Source organism: Schistocerca cancellata, chromosome 6, assembly GCF_023864275.1.
Source record: "Schistocerca cancellata isolate TAMUIC-IGC-003103 chromosome 6, iqSchCanc2.1, whole genome shotgun sequence".
Lineage (NCBI taxonomy): Eukaryota > Metazoa > Arthropoda > Insecta > Orthoptera > Acrididae > Schistocerca > Schistocerca cancellata.
The window spans coordinates 39,136,010-39,158,445 of NC_064631.1; the positions used below are offsets into that span (position 1 = coordinate 39,136,010).

Here is a 22,436-nt window from a genome sequence, read left to right on the forward strand (position 1 = left end):
AGTGGTACCATGGCTCTTCACACTGCTATCATGATGTGAACTGATTCCCTGTCATTCATCTTTGATTTATCACAGGCATTTGCAAGATTGAGAGTCAATACTGCTTGATGTCGTCTTCTATTTTTTTACTTGCAGCGATGAGATTTTTGGGAAAGTGTTATCAGTCAATGTTCATTGAGTTTCCCTAAAATCAAACAACTCTGATTCAAGACTATTTGAAATTAATGTCATCGTTTCAGCAAGCTGTTTGGAGGGAAAAAAGTTATTAGATAGATACAGATGACAGAAAGTTAAATGACTGAAATACAAGTAAATATATTAGAAGATTTTTCTTTTAATTTATTTTCAAAAGTATTTGTATATAACATTTATTATATGAATATAATAGAGGGAAACATTCCACGTGGGAAGAATATATTTAAAAAGAAAGATGATGAGACTTACCAAACAAAAGTGCTGGCAGGTTGATAGACACACAAAATTCTAGCTTTCGCAACCAACGGTTGAATTTCATATCTGTTTCACTCTCGCCTTGTTCCAACTGCCTCTACTCACTCAGATGCTCTCCTCGCTTTCTGAAATAGCTAGTAATTGACACCAGGCATGAATTCTAGCTATCTTTAAACTAATGCTTGATCAAAAACTGTTTATCTTTTTCAATAGTAATGATATTTAAAGCAGTACTAGGTGTTTTGACAAAAATACCAAGTTTTTTAACAAAATCTATTTTCTTTTGTTTATAATTGTTCACCGATATTTCAGCTTGTTTTTATACTTAGGTTAATTTTCTGTACCAAACTAGAGTGTAGCTCAACAAAAAAATTAAAAATTAAAACAAAGTGCCAAGTACAGTCATTTCTATGGCAAAGAATGTAAGAAAGTGGTATTTTTGTTAACAACTCGTGGGGTATTCAAGCTAAGCTCGTATTTTCATGATCAGGTACCAAAGGTATCTGTAAGTAAATCCCAGTTGCTAGTATTTGAAATAGAAGCTCACATTACTCATGTGTAGACAAGGTATACGTGATAATGGCAGCTGTAAATTCCTTTGTGTTCATTTGGACTCAAACCTCCGATGGAAAAAAAAAAACACTAATTTTGTGCGTAGCAACGATGGTTATGGCCATCCAAAATAGTGTCCACCCCCACCTTGCAAACTGTGTTTTCTGGAGCAATCTATATCTTAACTACTGCATAGAAAAATGGGTGTGTGTTCTGGATGTTCACCTTAACAATGTACTGTTGCTATGTAAAAGAGCAATGCGGGTTATACATGGACTAAGCTCTAAAGAACCTTGTCATGAAGCTTCCATGCAGCACAAATACTTCACAATCTGATACTTGTAACTCAGTAAGTTAATTACTTTTTTTGTCTGCCAGCACCATGAAGTAACTAAACATAGTGATATATTTGATCCACATCATTAGGTCCAAATGTAAAATACTGCAGAGAAAGGACAAAATTAAAGATGAGAGATGAGGTACTGGGCTCTTTCTCTTCCTGGACCAGTATGGCATAACAAGCTACCAGAGTACCTGCTCAAATCAAGCACCCACAAACCCCCTCCCCTCAAAAAAAACAAGGCTGGTATTCACTTGAATGAATTTTAAAGTGGCATTTATTAAGAGCTCGCTGAGGTAGCATAGCTAGACATACCAGTAACGTGTTTCAAATGTATTTATAAATAAATATGATTAGGGTTTGTTTTTTGACCCTTGTAATACTAGTACATGTAAAAATTATATTAAATTTTGATAAATAATATTGATTATTGTAATACTAAGACCCAAATATATGACATTTGCAAAAGTTAACATATTGGTGAATCCTTGCAAAACTTAACTGCATTCATGTTCAGGGAAAAAAAGAAAGAAAAACAATTTGAATTACTATAGCCACAGGACATGTGCATTAGTATGTTCTGCAGAAACACTAGCATTACAGTAACCTCGTTTTGGCATGTGTCCTGTTGCCTGGTTGCAGGGCCCACCATCGACACTGATAACTTGTTCCATGTGTGATGGCATCAACGCTATAAGGCACAGATGATGTCCTGTGGTAGAACCACCCATCCTGCATTCACCTGGTTCCAAAGTTCGTCTGTGATTGTTGGCATTGGGTCACAGTGCGGCACTAGTCATTTAAACTGTTCCACTCTTGTGCCAGAGCCTAGGAGGACACAGATCTGTCCTGGAATGCCATTCAGATGAGGTGTCAATCTTTTTGGAGGGTGGTCCGGGTGGTGCAACCTCACCCATCATGTCATGTTTTACGGCCTTCGGTGAACCATTGCGCGCACTGATCTGATGGTACGGTTCATGCATATGTTTGCAGGACATGCGCTCAAGTCACACTGACCCATTACCTTCAGTTTATAGTGACAACAGGAGCTGCAGGCACGTTTTATCAGAAGGTGGTGTAGTGCCACGATATTGATGTTGACCTTGAACCAGCAAGTCAACATGGTTCAAATGCTGATCATTTCAGCAGAACTTACTGATGTACATGTTCTTTGTATGAGAACATCCTACCTCTAGTTGTTCAAGGTGTTCCATTTTTTTCTGAACATGAGTGTAAGTAAACAAATAAACTAGCTTCTTTCTTACTGCTGGTGGAATTCTCCCCTGCACCCTACTATATACTTTTTTTGTTATTTTATTCACACATTATTAAACAGTATTGGTATTGATAAAATTATCTTTGTTCCAGTGGAAAAATTGACCCTAGACGTCATAGCAAATGTTTTCACCAAGCATTGTCTTCGTGCTACAGAAAATGAAGTGTTTCTTGAACTTCCAGATTTGGAAACATTGGTATCTGATATCTATCTTGCAACAAGAACAGAAAACACCAATGACACAGATGCCAACCTGTCTTCCCAGTTGGCCATTCATGTGTTGCAAGCAATATATCAGAGGTGAAGTCTACAGTTCCATTTTACTGAAAAAAATTCTCTTCATTCTATTTCTTCTGACAAAGTCAGTAGTGAAATACTTGTATATTTTGTATAGCCCTGAGGAAAAAGGACTGTAAATTCAAAGCCATCTGTTTTTCATTTTGTAAAAATACAGTAGCAAGTCATAATTAGTGTGTTAAAACCTAATTTATTTTTACTTTTTTTGCATTTTACAGTGACGGCTGCTGCAGTGTTCAGGTGCTGCTTTTGAAAGTCATCTTTGTTATTTTATGTTCATCGCAAATCCAAGAGAAGTACCAGTATCTTTTTCACCAGCTCTCAGATCACAACAACTGTGTTTCAAGAAAAAAAATTGACTTGCTCTTGAAAGCAACTGTTAAACTAACAGATTTCCTGTCTGAGTCATCATATTCTGCACCAAAGCTGATTGAGAACTCTGTCGAAAGTTGCTTTAAACATGTAAGTAATATTTTTTCCTTCTGAACACTATCTTCAAACATAATTTTCTCTATTTATTTGATTTGAGCTTATGTATTATATATGTAGAGAACAATGAAATTCATATAGGATGTCTATCTTAAGAGCTGTCAGGCATATTTTCTCTGATGTTTCAGCGGATATTTACACTTTTGTTTTTGCAGTGTGTAGCTGGAGTTAGCCCAAATAAATACTACATCATGTCTTTCATGCGACACCCAGTGTCAATGGAAAATGTCCGTTTGTTTCCCTTTTTGAACAAAATGATTTTTAGAGTGGAATTTTACATGTGCATTCAATAAAGTGGCCCCAAATTATCGAGTGTGATATTCATTTTATCGATACGTATTAACGGAGCCAGCGAAACACAGTGAACAAACAGTACTCAAACAGTGACGGAGCATCACTGCTGCATGTTGGTAACAGTTAGCCCAGACCAAAGCGTTGCTAAGTCGCTACTGAATTATGATTATTCTTCATGTTTTACTGTCTGTGTTCATATTGATGAAATGAATATTGCACTAGACCAGGGACAGCTGTGGCACCCCAAACTTCATGTGTGCTAAGTGTCCAGGCTGTGTGTGGAGTATGGCCCAGCCAGTCTCAAGTTTTGCTTGGTCCTTCTCAGAAGTACCCGCTACAATGTAACATTTCATTTAGTATTACAGTGTGGCATTTATTGGTCGGCACAGCTCTCTGAGTTCAGCAGAATTGTTCTGTCGGCACAGTTTGCTCTTTGCTGTTTGTTGGCAGTTGAAGGACATTCCAGATCCAATGGCCGTTTCCACAGAAGAAGGCAGTCTAGCAATTTATCGTCACAGCCCTTTAAAATGAATGCGAATGACAAAAGAGAGTGAAGAGAATTCTGAATTCGCATAGGCGATGGGTACTGAAAATTTGCATTGAAACAACACAATACCATGCAGAAAAATTAAAAGATTTAGTTGACAATCAAAGAGCAAAAAATTACAACGATCAACAGATTCATTTTTTCGAATGTCAATCACTTTGTGCTAAATTTGCAGGTATGGAGCACATGAAAAAAGTGGTGGTGTGAATAGAAAAAAAGTTGCAGCTACACACATTATTGCATTGTCAGTTGCAACAGTTTTCAGTGGAACTGACTGAAGAGTATGGAGACTTCATATATTATTACAGAGTATGCTGATTAAGTAAAGGTGCATACCTGGAACAATATTTTGACTTAAAACCCACTATTGTTGAATTTATGAAGAAAAAATGTGTTTAGGAATGAAAATTAGAACATATGAAATGGATTGTAGGCTTCGTGTTTTAAGTGGACTTGTCTGCACACTGCCAACATGAGACATTGCGAGGCGACTTCTTTCTGATTTGATGGGAATGCATTTAAAAAGAAAATCATGTTGTACAAGGAACACATTCTGACAAAGACAGTCCAGTTCTCTAAGCTCACTGGCCTTAAAGAAAACACAAGGTTTGAAGAATTCATCATGGCCCTGAAAGAATTGTGAGGATAATTTTTTGAAGTTTTTGAGGACACTGTCGATCTTACATCTGTTTTTGAGACCGTTTGCTGTTTCAGTTGAAAATGTCCCTGTGCATGTGCATATGTAACTGGTTGAGTACAAGGTAATTCCAGTTTCAATGTCAAATCTTGTAACACTAAAAACGTCCAAGATGTCTCCATTGCTATCCTCAGCTAGAATTTTCTTGCATCTTCTGTTTTCCTGCACAGGCATCTTCTATAAGCAGAAGAAAATACATACTAGAAGGCATATGGTACTGCTTGAACCCATAGGATCCTTGTGGAGCTCCATGCACAGGACTTTTCATGGACATCGTCATATTGGTTATGGTTGTTCCTCTCATCATACCACTTTAGATACTGAGCCTGTGATGCCCTATCAGCAAGCCACCATGAAGGGCATGGCAGAGGTTATGCCCCATTGTACCAGTTATTAGGGTTTCTTCCTGTTCCATTCATATATGGAGAGCTGTAAGAATAATTGTTTGAATGCCTCTGTGCATGCTGTAACTATTTCTATCTCGTCCTCACAGTCCCTATGTTAGTGATACATAGGGGGTCATAGTACATTCCTAGAGTCGTCATGTAAAGCCGGTTCTTGAAACTTTGTTAACAGACTTTCTCAGGATAGTTTATACCTGTCTTGAAGATTATGCCAGTTCCACAGTAAACAGTTCCATTCTATTCTCATTATTTGTGGATGGTTTCCGAATTTTCTGCCCATTTTCCAGACTGCTAGCAATCTAACCGAAGTTACAACTACTTTTTAACAAACATTTGCTATCTTTTGAGTGTGTACTAAGAACTGCCTTTTTTAAGTGTTTGTGGCAGACGTCAGTCTTATGCCAAGGTTGGAGCAAAAGGCTGTCTTGGGTCATCAGGAGTCGCAGCGTTTTAGATTTGACCCTTAAAATGAGAGAAAGCACTTAGTGTACTTTCTAGGTAATTATTTGACAATATTTTAGATAATCAGCAAAATACAGATGGACCCTAACAGTGGAACACTAATGGTTACTCCATAATTTACCCTAGCCTTGTTGTCAGGATTTGCTTACCAGAAACATTCACAATGTATGGTTCAGAACTATATGCAAACCTGAGAGCACTGCGATGAATACCGCAGGTTCGACTAATTCATCCAGTACATAAAAGCCACTTAAAATCACAAGTCTGGACAATAAGCTGTGGTTGATGAAACTAGCCATCTGCTCATGTTGTATCTGTTCCTGCTCACAGACAGGATGGAGTGGCAGTGACCTGTCTTTGTGTAGGGAATGGTTCTCTGTCCCATAACGTTATTAGAATGGGTGTAGATTTGAAGGAAGAGGGGTAGAGCCTGTCCTCTAGTTTAGGTGATGATGAGAAAAGCGTGTTGTTGTTGCTGTTGTGGCCTTCAGTCAAAAACTGGTTTGATGTGACTGTCCATGTTATTCTACTCTGTGCAAGTATTTCGATCTCTGCATAACTTCTGTATTGTACATGCACTTGAATCTGTTTATTGTACTCAAAACTTGGTTCCCTGTACAACTTTTACCCTCTAAATTTCCCTCTATTGCAACCATACTCCCACCTGTCAGTACTTGATTTCTTTGTTATTGGGATTACTATATTCTTTGTGAACACTAAGGATATTCTACATGTCACAAATATGAGGCAGAACAATTTTGTCATGGTTGGTTGTCCTAAGGATCTTTATAATGATGAGGGAATGTCAACTACCCCATATGCCTTATATTTTGACTTATGTATATCAGTGGTCTGTCACAGTGTGCCCATAGTATTACTTTCCTTATCTCGTCTCCATCCACTTCCTACTCCCTTTCCATAATACAGCCATCAAACTTAATCATTTATACAGCCCTCCTGTGTATTTATTCCACCTTTCAGCCTTCTGCTTTTTTGCTTCGTGCTGGCTTGCTATTTGAACTCTTCATTTTCTTACAGGCTGCATATCATTTCTCCAAAAATTTGTTAAATTTACCCATAGGGGGCATCTATCTTTTCCACAACCATGCATGCTTCTATTGCTCTATGCTGTATCCTGCTACTAGTGCACGTGAGTGTGAATGCGCCAAGTGTGGTGTTGCCACGTGTGCTTGTTCCAGTTGGCCAGCTGCTGCAGGCCGCCTGTGGGAGGCGTATGCACAGCGCTGTCCCTGCCATGCCATCTGCTGGTGACTTGCACACATATATATGCATGGAGCAGCACTGACTCTCTCTCTCTCTCTTTCTCTCTCTCTCTCTCTCTCTCTCTCTCTCTCTCTGCATCACGCTCACCAGTGTTCTGTGTCTTGTGGAGTCCAGAGAGGGTTATTGTTCAGATGTTATCATTAAAGCCATATTTGTGTCACTTGGATCGTTTCTGTGTATTACTTGGTTACTACACAATTGGCAACGAATTTGGAATGGTTTCCGTGTATGCAATCTTTCAGTGTGGTTTCATCAGGCATATTCATTATGGATGGTGTGCTACTGGCCCTGACTGAACAGCTTACTTCGGCTGTGATCACTTTGTCGGCTTCCATTAACAGATAGGGTGCCATTCCATTGGTTATTCCACCCATTTTTCCTCCATTTGATGAGTCAATCAAGGATTGGGAAGCTTATGAAAAAAGAATCAGATAGTATTTTTTTGCTGTCGGTGTGACAGACTCAAATTTTTGCAAAGCCTTCTTCCTCTCATGAGTTCCACCTAAAATTTATCAATTACTGTGTCAGCTTGACCTTTTACAAGAACTGGTAGCTCTTACTTTTGATAAAATGTGGGGTTTATTGTCCATCTACCATCGCAAATGAATGCATGTCATAGCAGTGTGACTTGAATTCTTCTAGTGCCACAAGAAACAAAACCAGCCATACAGGGCCTGGGCGGCCGAACTTCACAGATTTAGCCATAAGTGTCAGTTCGTTACTGATGCCCATAATAATTCTTATGCAGGCTGTAATGTCTGCAAAGCAATTGTCGTCTACCTCCAGCCAAGGAACTGTGCCAGAAGGCTTTACTCTATGAAAAAACCCCATTGGCGGAAGCTTTCCAAATAGCACCGTCTTTTGAAGTTTCTCAGGCAGCAGTTACCAAATTGAAGCGTGGGGTGATGTGGCAGTAGTGTTAGAAGGTGTGCCCACTAGCGCAACAGTTAGCTCGCACGAGGAAGCAACAGTGATGGTGGTAAACACGTGAGCCAATGCTGAGCTGGCCAAAGCCAGGCCAAGTAGCCGCGACTACCGTAACACCCGTGTCAGCATTCTCCGTTTTCATCTTGTCCTTTCTGTTTTGTCCAGCATGAACATTTGGCATGCCCTAAGCACTGGGTTACTTTAAATGCTTGCTGGAAGAAAAGCTATATCACCTCTGTGGTTTGTGTGTGTGTGTGTGTGTGTGTGTGTGTGTGTGTGTGTGTGTGTGTGTGTGGTTTGATCAAGATGTGAATGTGGACATAAACTGTTTGACTCCAATGCTTGTGACTTCTCCAAAGTTCTTTATCAACTTAAGTGTTTTTTTGCCAAGTTGTTGGGCTAAAGATTGATATAGGTGTTGCAGTGACATTACTGAAATCTCAAACCTGTGTGAGTTTAGTCTCGCCACCGTTGACACCAGTCACACGGTAGCTGGTCAGTTATAACAAACAGAAGATTGCCCTGTTAGGACAATTTACAGCATCTGCTTCTTACAAGTCAATGGTCTGTTCCATTACAGTTTTGGTGGTTGCTGATCCCGGCATTGAGAACTTGTTCGGAAAGGATGCATTTCATTCCTTTGGATTTACTATCACCAATGCCGCTCACCTTTGTCCGATTAGGTAGTGTGTTACCATTGGAAACACTGTGTGAGAAGTTTTCAGACTTGTTTTTGGAAGGTATAGGGTGTGTTACAAATTACAGGAATCGCCCAGAAAGGTCAAGTGAAAGCAGAATTGTACAGACTTGAATCTCTAGGGTGGTGCAACCTGTTATGGCCAGTGACTGGTCGTCTCCGCTGGTTGTAGTTTGGAAACCTTCAGGGAAACTTTGCATCTGTGGTGACTTCAGTACTACTGTCAACAGGCAGTCAATCATACCAGGAGGAACTGTTGGAGAAAATATCGAGTGGCCAGTACTTCTTTAAAATTGATTTGTCTGAAGCATTTCTGTGGTTTCCTGCAGACTGAGTCTCGGCGAATTCTGGTTTTGAATACTTCTTTTGGTCTTTATCAGTATTTGTGCCTTCCTTTTGGTGTGGCTAGTGATCCCACTACTTTCCAACGATTTTTAGAGCAATTGATTATGCCTTTCCCCAGTTGCATTAATTATCTGGATGATATTGTCACAGGCCCTCCCACAGCCCATCAATAGAAAAATTTGCACACTTTATTTTCTGTCTTACAGTCTGCAGACTCATGGTGTAACTCGCAAAATCTCAGTTTTTCAACCTTCTGTTGTTTATCTCTGGTTTGAGATTTCGCAGGATGGGTTTCGCTCTTTGCCAGACCATGACTCCACTGTTACGTCTGTGCCTCGCCCCTTGCCCATGAAGGAGCTTCAGGCCTTTTTAGGGCAGATAACCTACTAACATAAATTCCTTCTGGGGCAGCCTCATTGATCCATCTTTTGCATGTCTTGTTACGCAAGAAAGTACCATTTTGCTGGAGCCCGGATTGCGAACATGCATTTTAAATGTTGAAATCCAAACTCTCTTGGCCCCTTGTTTAGCTATGTTCTCTCCAAACCAGCACATAGTTTTGGCGGCTGGTGCCTCAGTATGGCCTTGGCACAGTCCTAGCAGACCGATGTGCCAACGGCTCTGAACAACCTTTTGCTTTTGCCTCTAAATCTCATATTCTGTCCCAACAGTGTTACTCTCAGATGTGAGAAGAGGTTCTTGCCATAGTCTATGCTCTCAAGAAATTTCATATTTTTTTATATGGCTCCAAGTTTCACCTTAGTACTGACCATAAATGCTTGGTTTCATTGTTTAACCCTCATGCTTCCTTGCCTGGCAGTGCAGCACACCACCTACAACACTGGGCACTGCTCTTGTCTCTCTACAATTACAAAATCGATTTTCGACCTATGTGTCTAAACATGCTAATGTGGACACCTTGTCATGCCTTTGTTTGGGTCCTGATCCTGACTTTGATCTTGAAGAATTTCTGTGCTTCCATCTTGATACTGAAATGAAGGCTGCAGTCAAGGGTCTTCCAATTATGAGTTCACGCATAGCAGCTACCATTGCCACTGATCTAGTTCTTTGCCAGGTGGTTCGGTTTGTTGAACAGGGCTGGCCAGATAAACCACCAGGTCAGGCTATGGATCCCTTGTTTCAGTATTGCCTCTCTGTTTTTGACAGTGTTCATGGAAGACTTCTTTCCCAGGGTAGTCATTCCCACTGCATTTTGGTGTGAAGTTCTGTGTCTTCTTCACCAGGACAATTGAGGAGTTTCACGCACTAAACTCTTAGCTAGGAAACATGTTTTTTGCCCAGGGATTGATGCTGACATTATCCATTGTATTACAGCTTGTGAGCAGTGTACCCGAGAACTGGCAGCTTCCAGAGCATCTCTGTCAGGGTGACTCACTACATGCCAGCCATGGTCAACACATTTGTATAGATTTTGCAGGTCCCTTCTTGAATTCCTCTTCACTCTTGGTTGTGGATGCATTTCCTCAGCTTCCTTACATTCTCCAGTGTGCGTTGACATTGGCTGAGGTCACAGTTTGTATGCTTTCAAGATTTTTTCCTTCTGAGTGGTTGCCATGTTCCTTAGTTTCTGATAATTGGCCCCATTTAGCTTCCCGTCGTGGCACTCGTCATGTTGCAGTTCCACCCTCAATCAAACAGCAAGGCAGAATGACTAGTGCATACATTCAAGCCCAAATCAAAAAGTTTGTTGTGGATTCTTCGCCGGACAACACCCGTGTGCGTTTTCCGAGCACCTATCGCTTCTTGCCTGTGGAGGAGCAGAGCCTGGCTGAGTTGCTTCACGGCTGGCAGCCATTCATGTTCCTCCACTTTCTGCAGCCTCCTGCTTGGGGTGGAGGGTCAGTCTGCTTCATGCCGAGATCACCGGAGCTGGGGTGATGGTTTGGTACCGGTCCAAATGGATACCAAACACTGTTGACCACCATCGGGGACGCTGTCTTTGTAACGTCTGTATGGCTGATGGGATGGTAATGTTTATACCACTCATAATCTCCTGTCTCACTCGTAACAGATTCACCAAAAGCCATAGTCAAATTTTTGAATGTGGTGCTGCACTTTATTCTGTTTTTCAAGCTAAATTTAGCACATATTCTTTGATCCATCTTTTTTCGAAAGTAAAAATGCACCAAGTACTTAAAAATATGTATGACTTTTTGACTGTCAACAATAAACTAAATATTCAGCTGAAGATGCAAACGTACATCAAGAACATGTGTACCAACAAGACAATAATTTTTTTTTAATTGGATGTATAAAGACTGCAAAATTAAAAAAATTCCTATTACTTTTTTGTCACACCTCATATGTTGTGAAACCATTGCAACAGAATCGTGTTGCTGAAATACCTGTTCTTGAACAGAGTGCAGTTTTGTAAACCAGTCACTTTTACTTGCATTTCCAAAGCTCCTGTACATTTGATGCAACTGAAAATGGAGTCAAATGAAACAAATTTACTGTTGCCAGTCACTGTCTATATACATCCACAATGTGTTTTGAAGGTTTAATCCTCCATCATCAGATGGATTCATGTAAGTTAGTATGACGAGTGTGTGTCGTGTTACGATTTTGGGGTAGCTTGTGGCACTGTCTCTAATGGCCACTGGCTCCTTTCTCTGTCATAACACATCACATGTAAACTGTCATACATTCTAAATAAAGATGAGATACCATCTTCACTTAGGAAACACAATGTTTGCATGCGAAGTGTTAAAACAAAGAAAGGAGCCTTTGACTACTGGAGACAGTGTCACAAGCTACCTCAGAATCATGATACAAAACACACACACAACACACACACACACACACACACACACACACACACACACACACCATACACCATACTAACACATGTAAATCCACTTGATGATGGAGGTTTAAACATTTCAAATGCATTGTGGATATGGATACACACTGACTGGTAAAAGTAAACTGGTTGTTTCATTCAATATCGATAACAGTCACGGTAAAGCCTAACCTAAAATGTTAACATTTAAAATGAAAATGGAGTGCTAAATAATTCCAGTTAATTTCCTGTGCTACTTATGATCTGGAGCTTTTCTCAAAACTGTGGTGAAGTTGCACATGTTTTGCTCCAAAACCATGAAAAATGTTTCTGGAGGCAGATGTAGCGATGAAAGGCATTTGAAAAAGTTTGGTGTTCTATACAAAACAGCCTTTTGAACTTGTGGAGTTTGTCAATGAACACATTAATTTTATCACACACGTTAATAATCAGAAGCTACTTCTCTTGAGATTTTGTATTATTTATGTAAATAACATGCTATATTGGTGAGGGATGCTTTGTGTATGTAATAGGGAAAGACATAGAGGAAGTGCAATTTGGTTGCCTGCTGAATAGTCTATTCTACGGTGTTGGAACCTGTGCTACAAGGTTTGGGGACATTTTAAGTTGACTGTATTCTGATCCACTGAAGAACAATATGCTAGCTGGAAAAAAAAAAAAAGAAAAAGAGAGAGAGAGAGAGAGAAAGAAAGAAAGAAAGAAAGAAACAGTAAATAGATAAAGAAATCTACTCACAAAGCAGTGGCAGGGGAACACACATATAAAAGGTATTACAGTATGCAAGCTTTTGGAGCCATTGGCTCCTTCTTCTGGCAGAAGGGTTGAAGGGGAAGGAAGAGGGGTGAAGGAAAAGGAGTAGATTCTGGAAAAGTCACCCAGAACCCTGGGTCAGGGAGACTTAGCGGATGGCATGAGAAGGCAAGACTGATTGTTGGGGCTGCACGGGACAAGATTTGAGAACCCAAAAGCTTAAAGATGATATTACCCTATCTTCCACCTTCAATCTATCAGGTGTTCAAATCTCATCCAGTGCTCTCCCCGACATTCAGTCTTTTCTTCTCATCCCATCTGGTAAGTCTCCCTTGACCCTGGGTCTTGGCTGACTTTTCCAAACTGTACCCCTTTCCCTAAATCTCAACCGTCCTTTTCCTTCACCCCTCTTCCTTCACCTTCAAGCCTTCTGTCAGAAGAAGGAGCCACTGGCTTCAAAAGCTATCATACTGTAATACCTACTCACCATACAGCGGAGATACTGAGTCGCAGATAGGCACAACAAAAAGAATCACACAATTAAAGCTTTCGCCCATTAAGGCCTTTGTCAACCATAGTCACACATACAGGTGAGTGCGCGAGCGCGCACGACCACTGTGCTGCATTATATGTAGGCATGACAACCAACAAGCTGTCTGTCTGCATGAATGGCCCCGACAAACTGTGGCCAAGAAACAAGTGGACCGCCCTGTTGCTGAACACGCTGCCAGACATGATATCCTTCATTTCTACGACTGCTTCACAGACTCTGCCACCAGCGTTTCTAAATTGCGCAGGTGGGAACTTTCCCTGCAATACATCCTACACTCCCGTAACCCTCCTGGTTTCAACCTTCGTTAGTCACTGTCCTCACCCATCCAGCCCCTTCCCTGTTCCTATTCCAGAACTACACAGCTGTCATTCCACCACCACAGCCAGTCTCTTTATTTCTCTCCTTTTGCACTACTTCATCCCCCATCCCCACCTCTCCCCTGCCCTCTGTCTAACCTGCAGCACTTCACTGTCTGCCATCCCCCACCATACTATCACTACCCCTCCCCATCCGAGCCTCCTCCTTACCCCCCCCCCCCTTTTTCAGTTGCCACTCCCATCATGCACTGGTGCTGCTGCTCGCACTGTGGTTTCAGTTACTTGAGATGGCAGTCGTGTGTGTGAGTTGAGTTTGCACGTGTGTGTGTGTGTGTGGGGGGGGGGGTTTGTTTGTTTGTTGACGAAGGCCTTAATGGTGGAAAGCTTTAATTGTGAGAGTCTTTTTGTTGTGCCTATCTGCGACTCAGTATCTCCGCTATATGGTAACAACTTCCCTTCTCATAATATTATTTGATTGTACTGTAATACCTTTAATGTGTGTGTTCTCCTGCCGCCACTTGGTTGAGTAGATTTTTTATCTACCCAACTACATTGTATTTCAAAAATTGATTATTTTTGAGAAAAAATAAATAGCTGTATTTATTACATACCTGTATGAGGACTTACAAGAGTTATGTGTTTTCAGTACCCTTTGTAAATAGTTGACAAACAAGGATGAAGGTCCATGCAGCAGGTGATATCAACATGAGTAGAGACAGCTGTTGTAGGTCCTCCTCCACTTTTGTTGTTCAAGAACTTTGGCAGTAGATTTACTTGTCTATATGAGAATAATAATGGCATTGTCAACTTTGATAAGACTTTCTGGGAGACAGATGTCATCCAGTTGAGAGTAGTTTATACATATCCAGAATGCCAGGTCTAGAGAGACTTCATTTTAAGGACCTGTTGCCCCATTATTTTTATTTTGACCTGAGCCCATGAGTGATTCTACCTGTTGAATTACTGTTTTCACTATTTTCTTCAACCTTTCCCCTATCTTGCCTCATAAAGAATTATTGTAACACTATAAGTGTGTTTCTGCTGTTGCTGCTTAATAATTACTTGTAATGTAATTGGATAGATAAATAATGTACTCACATAGTGGCAGCAGAACACGTATGTAAAATAAGTAGTGGGTCAAGGGAGACTTACTGTCCAGTAAGTCTCCCCTGACCTGCAGTTCTGGGTGATGTTTCCAAAATCTACCCCTTTTCCTAGACATGACCAATCCTTTTCCTTCACCATTCTTCCTTTCTCTTCAACCGTTCTGCTGGAAGAAGGAGCCTCCACCTCTGAAAGCTTCAATAATTATAATATTCCTTTATGTGTGTGTTCTGCCATTGCTTGGTGAGTAGATTTTTTTTTATCCATCCAGTTACATTACATTGACAGAAATTGATCGTTTCCTTAGTAAATACTTGATACTTGAAAAGAGTATTGTGCAGAAAATGCCAAATGTTCTACCATCCAAATTTCTTGTGGGTCGGGAGTATTTACTTCATCAACAAAGGATTAATTGAGTTCACTGATATGTTAAGTATATTGCGTGAATGACAAAATATGCAGTAAATATTTGTTTCCATACTGTTGTTCTGACTGCTCATTCCCTTGTCCACAGAGGAAGACAGATAGAATATTGGAATTCATGTCAAGTGATGACTACCACTAGTTGATACAGTCTCCAGGGAGACCATTATCTCAGTTGCTGAGAAAATGGTGCTGCAGCAACAAAACATGTTTTGTGTTTTTCAGTTTTCCAACACAGACTCTGTATTTACAGTATGGAAGGAGTTTCAAAAATTATTATTCCCTTTTTTTTTCAAAACACAGTATACTCTGAGCAGCCACAGCTGTGGAAATATCTGAGGATGCAGCTATAAGTTACTAAACTGGGTGCTTCAGTAAAGGATGATTGAGCAGCTATTGCGGTTCTTCATTTATCAAGATGGACTCCTTTTGTAAAATATTCACTGATCTTCTATTAACAGTGGCCATTAATAATTGGCATAAGTAGTTTCTAAATAGTTTCTAGAAGCAGATGCTTTAATCCAGGGGAAAGTTCATTGTTACCTCAAATTTCAGATAAGCAACTAATCACGTATCATTTGGTGAATGGAAAAAAATTCTATTACTAAGAGGTATCTAGTTAGTAAGACTGCTTCATGAATCCATTCCAGTTATTTCCATTATTCTGGAAATTATATATGTATATTATTTCTACTAATAATTTACATATGATCAATCATATTTGTTTCTAGTGCCAAGGAAGTTTAGGGCTGACCGAGGATTCCTTTATGGAATGGCTGCTATGTGAGCCACAGATACTCATGTGGCATTCTGTGTTATATCGTATGCAATCAGCTGAATTAGGTGAGCTTAATATTTTATTTACATTTCCACTTAATTTCAATTTAACTTCTGACAAATGTTCACTGCAACATATTCTCTACCTACAAGTGAATATGTGTCATTTAATAATTGTCTTTTGCTTATGGTATTAGAAACTAGTACACATTCTCAATTGCCATGGTGACCATGTTGGGAACAGGCTATAGATTTATTTCTCTATTGTAATTGAACTCTTATTGTTTGTATTCACAAATATTTTGCCACACAAGTGTATATTGAAAGTGTTCAGACAACAGCAGTTGTTAGAGATAAATCAGGGTTAGGTCAGTCAGAAGCAAATGCAACCAAAGAGAACTGAGTGTAGTTCTCACCAGTACAGTTGTCATTGAACTCATTGGTGCTCTCTTTGAATATATACAACACAATGGTTTAAGGAGCAGTAGTATTATTGCTTCCTTTTTTTTCTGAGCTATCCAGCATGAATTTTCTGCTATTTTCTGAAGTTACACAGACAAGACTGAAAGATTATCCTGTATCTGTAGTATATGTTTTTCATATATCATATTAAAATGATTTAAAGGCTTATCTGTGCATAATATATGTTGTGTCTTCTGATCACTTAAATATTTTGACCGGTGTAGCACATGAGAAAACTGATATTACTCAAGACAGAAGCTGATGATATTGCAAGGGAGGCATACATTTTTGTTAAATTTTATTTTCATAGATGGGAAAATAAACAAGAACAGATGAAGCAGAAATGTTCTGTAGTGAAAAAAAAAAGAAAAAGGCGCTGGCAGGTCGATAGACACACAAACATACACACAAAATTCTAGGTTTCGCAACCAACGGCTGCTTCGTCAGGAAAGAGGGAAGAGGGAAGGACAGGGTGTCTGTATATGTGTGGATGGATATGTGCGTGTGCGAGTGTATACCCGTCCTTTTTTCCCCCTAAGGTAAGTCTTTCCGCTCCCGGGATTGGAATGACTCCTTACCCACTCCCTTAAAACCCACATCCTTTCCCTGTCCTTCCCTCTTTCCTGACGAAGCAGCCGTTGGTTGCGAAAGCTAGAATTTTGTGTGTATGTTTGTGTTTGTTTGTGTGTCTATCGACCTGCCAGCGCTTTTGTTTGGTAAGTCTCATCATCTTTGTGTATATATATATATATATATATATATATATATATATATATATATATATAAACATTCCATATGGGAAAAATATATTAAAAACAAAGATTCCATGACTTACCAAACGCGAAAGCGCTGGTAGACCGACACAACACAATAAAAAACACACAAACACACACACACAGAATTTCAAGCTTTCGCAACCAACGGTTGCTTCGTCAGGAAAGAGGGAAGGAGAGGGAAAGACGAAAGGATGTGGGTTTTAAGGGAGAGGGTAAGGAGTCATTCCAATCCTGGGAGCGGAAAGACTTACCTTATACACTCGCACACACACACATATCCATCCACAAATATATGGATGGATGGATATGTGTGTGTGTGCGAATGTATACCTGTCCTTTTTTTCCCCCTAAGATAAGTCTTTCCGCTCCCGGGATTGGAATGACTCCTTACCCTCTCCCTTAAAACCCACATCCTTTCGTCTTTCCCTCTCCTTCCCTCTTTCCTGACGAAGCAACTGTTGGTTGCGAAAGCTTGAAATTCTGTGTGTGTGTTTGTGTGTTTTTCATTGTGTCTGTCTACCAGCGCTTTTGCGTTTGGTAAGTCATAGACACACACACACACACACACACACACACACACACACACACACACACACCACATGAAGCAAAAAGGCAGCTGGATGAAAATGTGCTTATCTTTCTGTTGATTAGTGCTGAAGACTCAGTAATTATTAATTCCTGTTGACCAATGTTTGAATTTAACTTATTATTTTAATTGTGTTATTATCTTCACACATACCTTTCCTTTTTCCCCAGTTTGCCATTACGTCCGTTGTGATGTCTGCAAAGTCTATCCAATAACTGGACTTCGATACACATGCTTGCATTGTTTCAGCTACAATCAATGTCAAGCATGTTTCTTTACAGGGAAAGTTAGTAAGAATCATAAGCTGAAACACCCAATACAGGAATACTGCTGTCAGGTAGGATACAGTAGTCCAAGCAAGGGAACAATTTAGTCCCCCAAGAAAATTGTTCAGATTGTCACCAAACTAATGTGTTTATTCTGCAGGAAACTTCCTGATTTATTGTTGTTACATTCGTTGGTTTTAAATTGATCTCAATGAATCTGTAGTGTCTTTGTTGTAGAAATTATGTAGAGTCCATTACTTGTATGCCAGAGGCATTTTGAACAGTTATTATCACTGATGGGAGGATTTGTAATTTTTCCTCCTATTAGATAACTCCAAAAGAGGCAGCTACTGCCTTTCTAAAAATGCTAAGAAACCGGATTCACAAGGGTTCATCAAAATATTTAACTAATGAGTCTGCTGAATCTGTTAGCTCAGACATGCAGGCTAGGTAAGTATGCAGCTGGCCATTAATGATATAATCCACAAAGTTCATAATTTTAAGATCACAGATTATTATATTAGTGTCATGTTTCCAGTAGTGATTTGAAGAATGGTACAATAACAAGATTCCATCACAGCTATTCTAGAGCTGGAAATTCCGTCTATGTTCTTGATGATATTAATTTGTCTAGACAGACATTCAGTAGCTCAAGATTTATGCAGCAACTGCATCCCCAAAAGGAGCTACAGAATATTATACAGAATCTTGAAGAGCAAGAAAGGTTTGCCAATTCAATTTATAGATGTGTAATGATATGGAATCGTAATTCTTGTGATATTTGAGTAATCTAAATAAATGACACCATTCTTTTTTGCAGGAAAATGGAGAGAGAGAAGGAGAAAAAAATATATAACCAAAAGGAATTCACAACATGTCTACAAGAGCATCAGATGTGGCTTAATTCACAGATATACAGGCTCAAAATTCTAATGGTTTGTTAATTAAAATTAATCTACAGAGGACGATATTACATATTTTAAATCTTCATAATATAAATGCCTTATGATTATTGTAAAAATGAAACATTAATTTAAAAATAGCCATTTGCTTCATATTGAGCAGAAATTAACATATAGTGCATATAAAACTGCTGAATAAATATAAAATCATTAATTACAAATATTCAATATCTCTTTCACTGTAGTTGGGTCAGAAAGGATATTATTATTATTATTATTATTATTTTAACCATATAGCAGATATGTTGAGTCACAGAGAGGCACAACAAAAGGACTACTAAACATGTAAGCTTATGTCTAGAAGGCCTTCTTCTAAAACAGACAACATTCATACACACATCCATGTAAAAGCAGCTCACTCACACATGACCACTGCTCTGGCCACCAGGGCCAGACTGCGAGCAACTGCACGTGATGGGAGAATCAATCTGTATGGTGGGGGCAGCTGGGGTGGAAGAGGGAGGAAGAACTGGGTATGGGTTGGGGATGGTAAAGTGCTGTTTGTGAGAGTGGCAGGGATGAACTGGAGAGTGAGTAGGGCAGCAAGATGCAGTCAGGAGATTGGACAGTAGGGGCAGTGGTGTGGGGAGGGGGGTGGGAAAGGATGGTAGTAGTTGGAGTGACGAATGACAGCTAGCTCTAAATGTGGAAAAAATATAAGCTAATGCTGATTAGTAGGAAGAACAAACCTGTTATGTTTGGCTACATTATTACTAGTGTCCTGATTGACACAGTCACATTGTTTAAATATCTGGGTGTAATGTTACAGAGCGATACGAAATGGAATGTGTGTGTGAGAACTGTAGTAGGGAAGGCAAATGGTCAACTTCTTTTTATCAGGAGAATTTTAGGAAAGAGTGGTTCACTTGTAAAGGAGACCGCATATAGTGCACTAGTGTGACCTATTCTTGAGTGCTGCTCGAGTGTTTGATACCCCTACCAAATCAGATTGAAGCAGTTCAGAGGTGGTCTGCTAGATTTGTACCAGTAGATTCAAACAGCACTTAAGTGTTACGGAGGTGCTTCAGGAACTCAAATGGGAACCGCTGGAGGGAACATGACATTATTTTCGAAAAGCACTATTGAGAAAATATAGAGAACCAGCAGTTGAAGCTGACTGCCAAATGATTCTACTGCCATCAACATACAGTGCATGTAGGGACTGTGAAGACAAGATACGAGAAATTGGAACTCATATGGAGGTGCATAGACAGTTGTTTTTCCCTCACTCTGTTTGGCAGTGGGACAGGAAAGGAAATGACTAGTAGTGATAGAGGGTACCCTCTGACATGCACCATACAGTGGCTTATGGAGTATCGATGTAGATGTAGATGAAGTAAAAAGACAGTGGATGTGCTTGTGGAATAGAAGGCTGTGGAGTGGAACAGGGAATGGGATAGGTGGGTGGAGGACAGTGACTAAAGAAGGCTGAGACCCCGAGGGTTATGAGAACATTGGATGTATTGTAGGGTGAGTTCCTACCTGTGCAACACTGCTAGTGTTGGTAGGAAGGGACCAAATGGCACAGACTGTGAAGCAGTCATTAAAATGGAGAATGTTGTGTTGGATAGTATGCTCAGCAACTGTGTGATCCAACTGTTTCTTTGCCACAGTTTATTGGTGGCTGTTCATGTAGACAAACAGCTTTTTGGTTATCATGCCCACGTAGAATGAAACACAGTGATTGCAGCTTAGCTTGAAGATCACATGGCGGGTTTCACAGGTAGCACTGCCTTTGATATAATAGGTGATGCTTTTGGCTGGGCTGGAGTAGGTGTTGTTAGGAGGATGTATGGGACAGGTCTCACATCTAAGTTTGTTACAGGGATATGAGCTGAGAGACAAGGAGTTGGGAGCAGGTTTTTTTGTAGGGATGGATGAGGATACTGTGTAGGTTTAGGGGGCAGCGGAATACCTCAGTGGTGGGGGTGAGGAGGATAGTGGGTAGGACACTCCTCATTTCAGGACACAATGAGAGTTAGTTGAAACCTTGGTGGGAAATGTGATTCAGTTGCTCCAGTCCTCGGTGGTACTGTGTCACAAAGGGAATACTCCTCTGTGGCTGGATGGTGGCACTTTTGGAGATGGTGGGTGACAAGAGATAAGCCACAGATCTGTCTCTGTACAAAATTAGGAAGGTAATTATGGTCTGTGAAGACCTCAGTGACCCCTTGGTATATTTCAAGGAGGACTGCTTGTCACTGCAAATGTGATGGCTATGGGTTGCTAGTCTGTGTGGAAAGGGATGCAATGGGTGGCAGCTGTCAAAGTGGAGGTATTGCTGGTGGTTGGTTGGTTTGATTGCATGGAGGTTGTGATGTAGCTATCTTTGAGGTCAAGGCCAACATCAAGGAAGGTGGTTTGTTGGGTTGAGGAGGACCAGGAGAAGCAAATGGGGGAGAAGGTGTTGAGGTTTTGGAGGAATGTGGATAGGGTGTCCTCACCCTCAATCCAGTTCATGAATATGTTGTCAGTGAATCTTAACATGATTAGGGGTTTGGGATTGTGGGTGGCTGGGAAGAATTCCTCTAGACAGCCCATTAATAGGTTGACATAGGCTAGTACAATGTGGGTGGGTCCCCATTGCTATACCCCAGATTTGTTTGTAGGTGATGCCTTCAAAGCAGAAGTAACTGTAGGTTAGGACATAGTTGGTCATGGTGACCAGGAAGGAGGCTGTAGATTTGGAATCTGTAGCGCGTTGGGAAAGATAGTATTCAATAGCGGCTGGGCCATTAGGATTAGGGATGTTCATATTAAGGAACGTGGCATCAATAGTGATGAGCAAGGCACCGAGCGGTAAAGGAACAGGAGACATGGAGAGTCAGTGTAGGAAATGGTTGGTATTTTTTATATAGCAGGGTAGGTTACTGGTGATAGGTAGAAGGTGTTGGTCTAAAAGAGCAGAGATTATCTGTGAGGGCACAGTAACTGGTCACAATGGGGTGTCCTGGATAGTTGAGTTTATGCACTTAAGGAAGCATGTAGAAGGTAGGAGGGCGGGGAGTGGTATGGGTGAGGAGAGAGGTAGACTCGGGTAGAGGTTCTCCGATGGATCTAAGGATTTGGGGAGACTTGAGATCCTGCTGGATTTCGGAAAAGGGGCCACTGTGGCAGGGTTTGAAGGTGGATGGGCCTAAAATCTGGTGGAGTCCTTCTTCCAGGTAATCCTTGCAGTTCAAAATGACAGTGGTGGAGTATTTATCAGCAGGTAGGATAATAAAGTGAGGAATAAATTGTAGGTGGTGGATTGTTGTTTTTGTATGTAGTGTGTTTTGGAAGAAAGCCTTCTGGCTGATAGCTTATGCGTGTAGTAGTCTTATTGTTGTACCTGTCTGTGGCTTGACATCTTTACTATATGGTGAATAGCAATTTATCCTTCTAATAATATTGTCATTATTCCATCCTGGATTTTCCATTATTTGATTTTGCTTAAAAGCTTTTCTTCCATTCTGTAACTCATTGTTACTAGTTTGTAATGCTACTATACTCAGTGACCAACCTTTTCTTTCCCTTCTTTCTTGCGTTCTACGTGTCATCTACATGGGGAATGATGGTGAGACAACGTTCGAGGT

The 22,436-nt window shown here is 40.3% G+C and overlaps 1 protein-coding gene across 3 annotated transcripts in view; it reads left to right on the plus strand.

Annotated features, from left to right (window-relative positions):
• The window catches only part of LOC126190929 (dystrophin-related protein 2-like), a 100,288-nt gene that overhangs the window by 25,917 nt on the left and 51,935 nt on the right, over positions 1–22,436 (plus strand). For 2 of the 3 annotated variants that reach the window (XM_049931566.1, XM_049931567.1), the window contains exons 3-9: positions 2,711–2,918; positions 3,134–3,377; positions 15,764–15,875; positions 17,804–17,970; positions 18,228–18,349; positions 18,438–18,623; positions 18,720–18,834. In XM_049931566.1, the coding sequence (XP_049787523.1) occupies positions 2,711–2,918; positions 3,134–3,377; positions 15,764–15,875; positions 17,804–17,970; positions 18,228–18,349; positions 18,438–18,623; positions 18,720–18,834 (1,154 nt within the window). The remainder of the gene's footprint in view (positions 1–2,710; positions 2,919–3,133; positions 3,378–15,763; positions 15,876–17,803; positions 17,971–18,227; positions 18,350–18,437; positions 18,624–18,719; positions 18,835–22,436) is intronic. The other variant, XM_049931568.1, reaches the window with a different exon arrangement.